Source organism: Hemiscyllium ocellatum, chromosome 1 (assembly GCF_020745735.1).
Source record: "Hemiscyllium ocellatum isolate sHemOce1 chromosome 1, sHemOce1.pat.X.cur, whole genome shotgun sequence".
Taxonomy (NCBI): domain Eukaryota; kingdom Metazoa; phylum Chordata; class Chondrichthyes; order Orectolobiformes; family Hemiscylliidae; genus Hemiscyllium; species Hemiscyllium ocellatum.
The window spans coordinates 53385517-53397695 of NC_083401.1; the positions used below are offsets into that span (position 1 = coordinate 53385517).

The window sequence follows — 12179 nt, forward strand, 5'->3', positions numbered from 1 at the left end:
AATAATGTTTGCCTTACATGGGAACATCCTAGCAGATTATACTAAAAGACCTTTTATTTCTGTTTCGTTAGAGTGATGTTCAATGTACTTTTGACAGCATATCGTATGGTCCTCACCTTCCATACTTGCGTATGAAGACCTTCTGCTTTTATTAAATTTTTTTCATTCCCCAGAAAGTGAGATATGCCTGTGCTGTAGAATAAAACATCTGCCCACATTTCATATTCAAATATCAATATTGGGTATGCATTTGTAAGTTATACCCTGAGCAAGGTCTGAGTCAAACCTTCAGCATTCTGTCGCCGTGGTGTCTTAACCCATGTGGAGCATCAGCTGCTGCAAGACATTATCCAGATACCTACTCCGAGAACACAGGCTTATATATTCAATCTTTACGATATACTATGACTGGGCTTTGAAAGGCAAGTAGGTGCTGCAGAAGTTCTATATTTACAACTGGAGAAAACACAAGTGGATTAGGGTGTAATGTGCGTCAAAGTTTCATTTGAGATCATAACAGAAATGCACTCACATATTTAATGGCAGTTCTGCTGTGTAGCATTTCAGTTTTAAGGAATCTGTGTACTTTCTGTCTATGAAATGAGGGTGAGAACTCCACATACAAGCAGTCTAGTGACCAAGTGATGGCTGTACTCTTATTCTATGTGTAAACATTTTTGGAGTCATCCTGGCGCCAAGGTGATTTCCTTGGGAAAAGAAATTTCAGTTCTCTGTGGAGAGGTTTGGTCATCTGACCTGGCATAGACAGGTATGCACTTGTTATGATCCCAGATGATGTGAATAGGAGACAAGTTAGAGAGAAAAGAGAAATGAACAGAAATGGCAGTGTGCAAAAAATTGAAACCTTCAAAGTGATAATTACTATAGAGATGAGACATGTTCCAACAAGAAGTAAACAGCATGTAACAAACAAAATTGACGTTCCTGAGATGATTAAAGTGACCAGACTTTAAAAGAAACTTTTAAAAATATGACATGTAAGGGAATAGAATGAGCTGAGTTTTTTTTAAAGGGAGCTGCATGGAGCCAATAGGTGGAATAGTCCTTCTATGCTGCACCATTTGATAATTCTGTGATTCGATGAAAATACTTTGAAGTGGTGTACAAAATACTACCAAGGGCAGAATTGAAAATGTAGATGGGAAATGGGAAAATGTGGAAAAGAAGAAGAGGCCCAGGAAAAAAATCCCTGCAGTTATTAAAAAAGGACTAATAAAGAATTTTATTGACATTAAAGGTAAAAGCATTGTTAAAGAAAGTTTAAAATTGGTTTGAAGTGAAGAAAATAAATCTTATACTGAATGAAGGTTACAATGCAAAATGAATAGTTTGCTTCACTTCTTACACAAGAGACTAATAGTAAAAGGTGATTAAAAAAAAGGTTACACAACTGAATAGAATAATTGTGGAGAATAAGGGGAAAAGCACTGAAAGAAATTGTGGAACGTGAAGTGAAAAGGGGCACTGAGTCCTGATAATGGACAATGCTCAGTATGAAGTGTAATCCGTATGCCTCAAGTGGTGGTGGGGCAGCTAGCACACAACCATGGACCTTCTCTCCCTGAATTTAATGCTGGTGGAGCTGAGAAAACTGTAGAGGTTAGAGTATGCTACCAGTCTGCATGATTAAATGCCTTTTCACCTCCAGGCTCACCACCTGCAGGAGAACATGATGTCATATTATGGATCAGCCTTCTTGTCAGTAATTTTCAACATTTAATTAAAGCAAGTGCTACAACATTTTAGCCTTCAATTTGATGCAGTTTCTGCTTCCTTTTCATTATGTTTTTGTTTTAAAGTCTGTGTTTGTTGTGCAACATATAATGGTTTTGATCTAAGGACTTCATAATTCACTAAGGAAACTTGCAACATGTCTGTTATTTTAATGGCTGACTTTTGCATCATGTAACTTTCTCTTTCCTGTGGCTCATAGTAGTAGCTTCACTCTCTTTAGCCCACTGTTCTCAGCATCTGTTTTAATTGCATAAGATTGAGTAAGTGATGTTTTCTGTTGGTACCTGAAAACATCCTGTGCAGATGTTGGTACTGTAAGCAACTTTACTTTCCTCTGAGCTTACCCTCTGGCTTTGTACCTTTTGATGGTATGTGGCCTTTCTAAGGAAGCAAAACATTTTTGATGCAGACAGTTACTGTGGTGTATAATTGCAGAGAAAAATTGCAGAACTCGGAAATACAGAAGGATCGTGGTACTTCAATCACAAAATGTTACTTTGCAGGTACAGTAGGTGATTAAGAAGAAAAACCTGGAATATTTTTGCTGATTGCAAGAGGAATAGAAAATGAGTTGGGAAATTTTACTGCAGCTATATAAGACCTCGGTGAAACCACATCCAAGTATTGTCTAATTGAAAAGAAAGACAAAATTTGCATGAGAAGCAGCTCAGAGAAGTTTCACTAGACTTACTCCTGAGATGAAGGGTTCATCTTAGGCATGATTTGGAGGTGCTGGTGTTGCACTGGGGTGTACAAAGTTAAAAAATCATAGAACACCAGGTCCACCCACCTGATGAAGGAGCAATGCTCCGAAAGCTAGTGCTTCCATTTAAACCTGTTGGACTATAACCTGGTGTTATGTGATTATTTAACTTTATCTTAGGCGGAAAGATTGAACAGGTTGGACCTTTATCCATTGGAGTTTAGAATGAGTTTACTTTATTAAACCACGTAAGATCCTGAGGGGTTTTGATGGGGTGGATTCCGAAAGGAATTTCCCTTGTCACAGAAACCAGATGTAAAGGAACAGTTGCAGCATAAGGGCCTTTTAAGATGATGATGAAACATTTTATTCTCTCCAAGTGTCATTGGTATTGTGGTACTCTTTCACAGCAAATAGCAGAGGTGAGCGTGGGGTTGGGTAGTGGAAAGATTTGGTGTTCATTGAATGCATTCAATGCAGTTTTAGATAAATTTTAACTGACAAGGAATATAGTGTAGCAAGCAAGCAACTGGAGTTGAGACTACAACCAGATCATCATAACAGGCTCGAAGGACCAAATGGTCTACTCCTGTTCCTAAGACCCATGATCCTAAGCATTCACTGGATAGGTAGTGAACAAGATTCAAGAATAATTTGAGAAGAGTTGAACAGCAGTTTGAAGGGAGGAGAAAAGGTGTATCTGCAAAATGGGATAACTCTTTCACGAAGTCAACAACCAACCAAATAACTCTCTGTGTTTTAAGATTCAATGATACTGACAATGCTTGGTCTATGGTTGAATGCCTGCTAAAGCACACACTTCATACTCACTGTTCACATGAGGTCCAGATAAGTGACACATCAGAAGTACAAATATTGCTTCAAGCTCAATAGTTGTTCAGTGAAAGAGAACTTGATGAAAAAAAATTGCTTTAGTTGAAGATTTTCATCTTGTATTCAAGAATTCGCAAGACTGCTAATGTAAAAGTCGTATTGCGTGCAATTCTGGTCTCCTTCCTATCGGAAAGATGTGAAACTTGAAAGGGTTCAGAAAAGATTTATAAGGATGTTGCCAGGGTTGGAGGATTTGAGATATAGGGAGAGGCTGAACAGGCTGGGACTGTTTTCCCTGGAGCGTCGGAGTCTGAGATGTGACCTTACAGAGGTTTACAAAATCATGAGGAGCACGGATGGGATAAATAGACAAAGTTTTTTTTTCTGTGGGGTGGAGGAGTCCAGAACTAGAGGGCATAGGTTTAGGGTGAGAGGGGAAAAATATAAAAGAGACCTAAGGGGCAACTTTTTAAGCAGAGGGTGGCACTTGTATGGAATGAGCTGCCAGAGGAATTGGTGGAGGCTGGTACAATTGCAACATTTAAAAGACATCTGGATGGGTATATGAATAGGAGGGATATGGGTCAGGTGCTGGCAGGTGGGACTGGATTGGGTTGGGATATCTGGTTGGCAGTGACGAGTTGGGCTGGAGGGTCTGTTTCCATGCTGTACATCTCTATGACTCTATGACTCCGAAAGGTAAAGTAACTCCACACAAGCCGGTATACTATCATCAGGTCACCCCTTATTTGCACGTTGACATTGGTCCGGCTTCATCAGAGCCAGCTGTCAGAGTGAACTGAACTTCTGACACTCCTGTTTGAATCTGTCAGTGGGGCTCTCTAATTGGATCAGATTAACAGCCCCAATCAAGGAACTTGTATTCTTTGAGGTCCACCTAGCTGATCTCATTGTGATAACTGCAAACCGGAACACAATATTTATACTGTGAGTATAAATGTGACATGAGCATGGTGATTGGTTGGCAAATGGACTTCGATTGGTAGAGGTGTTGCCTTAGAGAGTGCACTAGTTAGATGATGACTGACAGTTAATGGCTAAGCTTTGCTTCAAGTTTAAATCAGGTGAGTGAACTTTGATAGGTCAAGGATTATTTTTCTCTTGTCTTATGCCTGTCATAATAGATATCCTTTTGGCTTACAAAATATTGTACCACTAATCTAGAGAGGACCTTTTTATTACAAAATCTGGGTGTAAACTAAAACCTCATAATATACGACAGATCAAGGTATAAAAGAGGAGGAATAACTAAAAAGCATTGGTTAGATGCCAACTGCTCCCCATACTTCATTTTTAACAGCTGATAGAATCTAGTTAGAAAGAAAACTGTAGGTTATAAAGAATTTCACTAATTACACCCAATTTCATCTTCAGCTTCGGGCATGTAAGGAAGGGGAAGAAAAACATTTGGACAATTTGTTAAGAGAAACTTAGTAATCAAATATCCCAGTGCGATCAGGTCCCAGGAGTCAGCTTATCATCTCTAGTTTACTCTCTCAGCTATTTTACTTTTTGACACTCATATTGGTATTTTCTTCTTCTTGCTTTCCCCAGCAGATGACAGACAAGAAACTGCATTGAACCTGTCTACAAATGGCATTAGCAGCATCAACATGTCAATAGAAATAAATGGAGTTGTCTACACAGGTAAATAGAAGGCTGTTTTCCGATGTAATTGCAAGCAGGAAATCCAATAACTTATAGCAGTGCAGTGGCGTTAAGTTCTATACACAATTTGATGTCTTTACTATAAAATCCATTCTAATGAAGTGGCAGTCCGATGCAGTTAAAAAAGTTAAATATCTTGAAATTGCCCTTGTTGATTTGTGGTCGATTGTGCTCATTGTCTTAGATTGAGAAACAGGCTGCAGAATCCAGACTGTGTTGTTGAGCTGAGGGTTTAATTACCATTGTATAAGCATTGGTAGCCCAGCGCCTTCTCTGCCGTGTTCACTTACCCTTTAATTTCCACCTGCTCCTCAAGGAGCAGATGGAAACATGGAATTAAATAAGATTGAATGAGGAGGTAGAGGGATGGGATGAATATGTGGATAGGATTGGAATTGTTATCAGGGAATGTTGTGCTAAACACTGACGCAAACAATCCTAAAATAAAATCTGCATCTTAGATAGCTGTTGCAAACATTATCATAGAATCTCTACAGTGTGGAAGGAGGCCATTCAGCCCATCAAGTACACACCTACACTCTGAAGAGCAACCACTCAGACCCACCCCATCCCTGTAAACCTGCATTTCCCATGGCTAATCCACCTAGCCTGCACAACCTGAGACATTATGGGCCATTTAGCATGACCAATCCACCGAGCCTGCGCATCTTTGGACTGTTGGAGGACACCAGAGCACCTGGAGGAAATCCATGCAGACACGGGGAGAATGTGCAAACTCTGCACAATCTCCGGAGGGTGCAGCTGAACTCAGTGTCTCTGGCATTGTGAAGCAGCAGTGCTAACCACTGAGCCTCTGTGTCATTCTATGTCTTGACCAGAAAAAAAGACAGCACGTGGAACTGCAGTGAAATATTCACCATCTTTCATGACAGATGGCACAGTCTCTATACTTTAAAGCCTCTCTTGAGTTGCCTGATACCATGCCAGCCATAATTATCCATAGCCCCTGTTTATATTTCCAATCATTCCAGTGTGCAAAAGAATGCTGGTGTTTACATTTTTATGTTGCAGGATGGATTCCAGCATCAAAGGACTTTGGGAGTAGGAGTAGGAAATTCAGCCCATCAAGACCTGCTCCACCATTCTAGAAAATTAAATCGGAGAGGGTTTAGAAAAGATTTGCAAAGGTGCTGCTGAGAATGGAGTGTTTGAGTTATCAAAGTAGGCTGGATAGGCTGGGACCTTTTTCACTGGAATGTAGGAGGTTGAGAGGTGACCTTACATAGCGTTTACAGGATCATGAGGGACAAAGAGAGGTGAATAGCAAAGGTCTTTTCTCTAGGCAGGGGAATTCAAAACCAGGGGCACATTTTTAAAGTGAGAGGAGATTCTATGAAGCTATGATTTTAATCTACCCCTAATTCCTTTGTTAGTCAAGGGCGCATCTACCTTTACGTCAATAAATCTATGTCCACCACTCTCTGGGGAAGAGAGTTCCAAAGACTCATGAGCCTTCAAGAGAAAATATTTCTTTTCAACACCTCCTTAATTGGAAGAACCCTGATTTTTAAACTGTGCTTCCTCATGTCTTCCAGTGGAGAACACACCCTTTTAGCATCCACTTTGTGATATCTTCTCAGGATCCCAAGTAGGTAGATAACATTGATAGTTCACCCTTACCCACAATTGTCAGAAACAAATTTGGCCATCGTGACTAACTGTGTGCTGAATGACCCTCAGACCCTGTCCTTCCTGATAACCTTTTGTAAAGCACTGCCAAAGGCTAGCTTCTGTATTCGATATAGTACTGAAGACACTGAGGTGGTCACCACCAAAGCACTCTTGTATGCAGTCACTGAAAATTCAAAATAACATTCAGTACCTTCAGAACCAAGATCTAAAACTGAAATGTAAATGCAAAAGGCTGGAAATACTCAACAGGTCAGGCAGCATGAAATCCAGGAAGTTAACAGCGGAAACCACAGAAGGATTTTCTGATGAGCAGAAGTTCAGTAGGTTGTGTCTTTACTCATTGGAATTTGGAAAAATAAAAGATGCCCTTATCATGGAAAAAGGCACAGTTAGCATTTCAGGTTGACGACTGAAGAAAGCTAACATTTTCAATGTGCAGTGGGTTTAAGTAAGTACAGAGGCAAACAAAATGGTGAGAGGGGAAAGAATAAGATGGAAAGTCTGTGATAGAATGGAAGTCAGGAAAATAAGATTAAAAAAACAAAAAGGATGATTGTGCAAAATAAAACAAGATTTTAAGTTGAAATTATTTGGCATTACAGCATCAAATCCTATACTGATCCCATTATTCAGAGCTGAATGGAAATAAACTCAGAATAATTTTGCATTGAAAGGGATTGCATACTTTCCCCCACAAATACTATAATCACTGAAATGAAGCTCATTATATTCTTTGTGGCTGAAAAATGTGGGTTCATTGAAAACTCACGGGAAAAGAATGGCACTTCCCTTCTAATTTTGCTATTTTTTAATCTCATTATTTTCTCTTATATTCTTTTTAGTTTCAGTTGTGCTAGCACAGCAGGCCTTGTTGTTTAATCATAAAATCCCTACAGGGTCGAAAGAGGCCTTTTGGCCCATCCAGTCCAGCAACCCTCCAAAGAGCATCCCACCCAGAGCCAGCCCTGCACCCTATCCCCATAACCCTGCATTTAGCATAGCAATCAACCTAGCCTTGGACTGTGAGAGGAATCCAGAGCACCCAGTGGACAACTACATAGACATTCGCCCGAGGCTCGAATCAAACCTGGGTCACTGCTGTGATGCAGCAGTGTGAACCACTGAGTCACCAGGCCACCCGTAACCTAAGGTTCTCCATAATTAAAATAGAATGTACTATAAATTTGAGGAATTTGCAATCAAAATGGATTTTTCAGATAACTATGAATTTACTTCTATATTTATTACCTACTAAAATTGTACAGATGATCCCCAATTCATGAACATCTAACTTATGAATACTCATGCTTCTGAAGAAACTCCCATACAGGGCTGTATTAATATTAATTTTAAAGAGCCAACATGTGAATGTTTCCTCATCCTTATGAACAAATGTTTTATTGCCATAAGACCATAAGACGTTGAGAAATAGAAACAGGAGTAGGCCATTTTGGTGCGTTAAGCCAGCTCAGCCATTCAATAGGATCATGGCTAATCCAACACTCCTCATGTCTACCTTCCTGCCCTTTCCCTGTAAACCCGATTCCTCTACTGATCAAAAATCTATCTAAAGCCTTAAATATACACAAGGACTCTGCCTCATAGCTCTATGGCAAGGATTCCAAAGACTACAACTCTCTGAGAGAAGAAATTCTTCCTCATCTCAGTCTTAAATTAGTGTCCCTTTAATCTGAGACTATGCCCTTTCATCTCAGACTCTCCCATGAGAGGAAACATCCTCTCGGCATTTACCCTGTCAAGCCCCTTAAGAATCCTATGTGTTTCAATGAGATCACCTCGCATTCTCCTAAACTCTAGTGAGTACAGTCCCAACCTGTTTAGGCTCTGCTCATAAGATAATCCCTCCATACCAGGGATCGTCCTAGTATTGTGCTCCAACATGCGTACAAATCAACTCGTGAAAATACTCAAGAGCAAAACTCATTCACAACCACAAATTGTCCAGATACCTGACAAAATCAAATTGATAATGCAAGTGATACGTCTTAATAAACTGCAAAATGCAGTAAAAATTATATTGTTATTCATTGTATATATTAACAAGCTAATTATACAGGAGTGTATGACACTGGCAATTTGGCACATGAGCCAATTTCATGCAATGCAAAATTGTATGGCCTTATAAAGTACACAAGAATTGATCCGTCAGCCTCTCAAACGTGTTCTTCCATTTTGTTATGTCCAGGCTGATCTGTACTTCAACAACATTCACCTCTCTTTGATCTATGTACGTTTGTGCCTTTACCGAACAAAAGTACATTCATCTCCATCTTGGTAACTTAAAGTGATATGGCATCCACAGCCTTTTGGGAACAGAGTTCTGGGCACCTACTGACACTTGTCTGAAACCTGTTTTGCATTTAACTCTTAAATGACCTGGTAATAGTTTTGAAGGTTGAGCCCTCTTGTTTGTGAAATCCTGCTCCAAGAGAAAGTAGCATATCTGTAGTTATCAAATGCTGGTGTCATTTTAATAACCTCCATTATATTTTACCTGCTCGACCAACAACAAAGATTCTTACTCTGCTGAAATTTAGAAAATTCCTGCAAATAGACACACAGTCCTACTGGTTGAAACAGACCAGAGTTTCTTTATGTATGTACAGCGTTTTACTGGATTTTTCAGATACAGCCAGGTAGAGGCAGTGTCTTACATGCATTGTTCATTTGTCCCAGTGGAATGACTTGTTTCTCAATGGCCAGTTGGAAGATACAGAATAAACTGCCTCTTTATTTTCAATTTTAGTCCGAGATAGAACCCAAAATGGTACTGTTTGAGTCTCCAACCCACCCTCACACTAACTTGAGTTTAATTAGAGAGTGGAATAGAATATACCTATCTGTCTGTTGAGCATGTGCTATGCTCACGTGTGTTCCATTGCATATATGTCTGTTCGTATTAGATAGCAAATTCTAACTTTTACTTTTCCCCAGGGGTTCTCTTCGCACGAAGGCCAGTCATTCCTGCAATGTCTGGTAGCAATGGGAACAGCAGCAGCTCTCAGGGCATGCCTAGTCCGGCATTAGCAGCACAAGCCCAGCCTTCCTCTTCCTCGTCTCACATTCACACTCCGACCAGTTCTGCACCTTGAAGCCTCAACAATATGCAGGAGATCACACAAGACAGTCCTGGAAGACTCTGGTGTTTTTTTTTGAGAGTGTATTTTTTTTTTGCAAGGAAAGTTTGCAATGAGAATATTAATAACTTTGCAGGTGAAGTGATGGGGAAAATAAACTCAATCATGCATGAGGGTCACATTTACTATATTGTACAGTTAATCACTGTTGGACTGGAATCCACTAAATTTTTGTGAAAAAGAAAACAAAATCAGAGATTTTAACTTTGCGTAAATCTGTTGCTTTCTGTAAGTGGGTTGACACTTATATTTCTAAATGGACATCCACAAAACCACAGACTCTTCAATGAAGATGGTGATGAGGTTCAGGATGACCATTCTGATTGGACGCACTTGTCTATTTTATTGTGTACTGCAGAAACGTTCAGTTTTTGGAAGATTTATTAGATGTGGCCAAAAAGAAGGGGAGGAAAAGGAAAAAAAAGAATAGCGATTGATCATATTTGCATCTTAATAATGTTTCATGATCTAGGGGGATTGATTATTTTATTTCAATAATCAGTTGTTTTCAGGAAAAAAAAACACATACTGTAACTCAGCTTTTACCAAAGAGAGGAATAATTTATCAGGATATATGGCGTCAATCACAGGGCTGAATTCAACAATCATATTAATATAAAGTAAATATAAAAGAAAAATGAAAATAGTACAATATTGAAGCAAGGGAACAGTTTTTAAATGGGCTGATTAATACTTGTATGTTTATGGAGTTTGGTGTGAATGACACTGAAATACTGAAGGAAGTTTAATCTTCATAAGACTATAGAGAGAGAAAACAGCTTAAGGATTGTTCATACGGTACAGGATCTCGAAAGGAAATTGCCATATCAGGCAAGAATCTTGGGAATACATCTGGGGCCTGACCTTTTACAAAGCTACAACTGTGTTACAGGGATCAATTCTGTCTTATCATCCATGTCCTGTTGTTCACAATGATGGCTGCACGTCTGTCCCTGTGCAGCAATAATATGGAGATTTATGATTAAGTGCACAAAGAGAAAGAAAAAGAAGCAGTGGGGCAGTTTTATCAATTAAGTGGCTTTATTGAATAGGGCCAGATGATCATGTTGACAGTGATGCACTGACCCAGGCTGTTGAATGGAATCAAGGGGGAGGTGGAGGTGTGTCTGTTCAAATTAATGCTGTCAGAATCCAACAGCTCATTGCAAAGGCTTGTCAAGTCTATAGAATTTAGTCTGAAAGAAGTATCTTGCTGGTATATTGATTTCTTTTTCTTGACTTCTGATAAACTCAAATGGCAACCTCTGCCTCTACCCCTGTCCATTTGCTCTTCACAGATGCAGCCGAATACCTCGTGAATCTTCTAATTAACATTTAATAAGAAAAAAAGAGAGATGCTCATAATATACCTCATAGAAGTCATTTTATTTAATTTGTATTTTTATTGTAAAGCCACTTGTGAAGCATTTATTTTCACCAATCACTGTTTTTTTTTAAATTTTGTAATGTTGTACCAAAGAAGGGAATATTCTATTGTACACCTACCTCATTATTCTGAATAGCAGATTGTCAACTCCCAGTCGCATCATTAGGATCTTTGCAGGGTGTTAGGAAGGGAACAAGTTGCCATTAGCTGGAATTCTAGCTGACTGTGAACCAAGTTTAATGGTGGCTTTTTTTTTTGCTGTGTACCAAAGATCAAACAATACATTTCACACTTTGTTGAACAGTAGCACATTGCTGGTAAATATTTCTTGTGTCCATTATGTGTTGTTCACTTTGTTTAGGCTTTTTTGCAATGCTACGCAGTAGGACTTTAGATTCTAAAATGGCTTACTAGCTGTGTATGAAACTTTATTTTTGTTTTCTTCTTGACTAATCCAGTGCATTAAGTGAAAGCTGGATTGTGGTGCTCAGGGGTATCAATCGAAAAAAAAAGACTTTCTTTGCCATTTGACTTCTCGTACATTTAGAAAATGCTGCTTCTTTGGAGAATTCCTCTCTCCAATTTGATGCCCATGGAATATGCATAATTGGAATGTATACTTGACTAAATCAATCAACCAAACAGCTTCTTAAAGTGTTTCACTCACTCTGGATTTTTACCAGTAATGTGTGTGATTGCTCATCATTTATTGTCAACAGCAGCACAATTTTTCTTACTAAATGAAATTTTTCTATTCACCCATAGGAACAATATTATTAGTCAATTAATATTAGGATTGTTTTACTATTAGAAAAATAAATAAGAATTGGTCAAGTCTACTGAATTACCCACATTTCCTTACCCCCACCCCAATTTTCTGAATGAATTTCCATATGCGTCTGTAGTATCCTTATTCAGTAATAAAACTGTTTTCAGTAAATCCTGAAACCATCTTCTGGATTAGAATTTTAGAAAGGAAAGAGATGCTATATCAACAAAT

General features: G+C 38.9%; 1 protein-coding gene across 5 annotated transcripts in view; it reads left to right on the top strand.

Moving 5' to 3' along the window:
- LOC132818359 (AT-rich interactive domain-containing protein 3A-like) overlaps positions 1–12179 on the top strand; it is a 454864-nt gene extending 442685 nt beyond the window's left edge. For 4 of the 5 annotated variants that reach the window (XM_060829311.1, XM_060829331.1, XM_060829340.1 and 1 more), the window contains exons 7-8: positions 4868–4960; positions 9590–12179. In XM_060829311.1, coding sequence (XP_060685294.1) covers positions 4868–4960; positions 9590–9747 — 251 coding nt within the window. In that variant the 3' untranslated portion in view covers positions 9748–12179. The remainder of the gene's footprint in view (positions 1–4867; positions 4961–9589) is intronic. The other variant, XM_060829321.1, reaches the window with a different exon arrangement.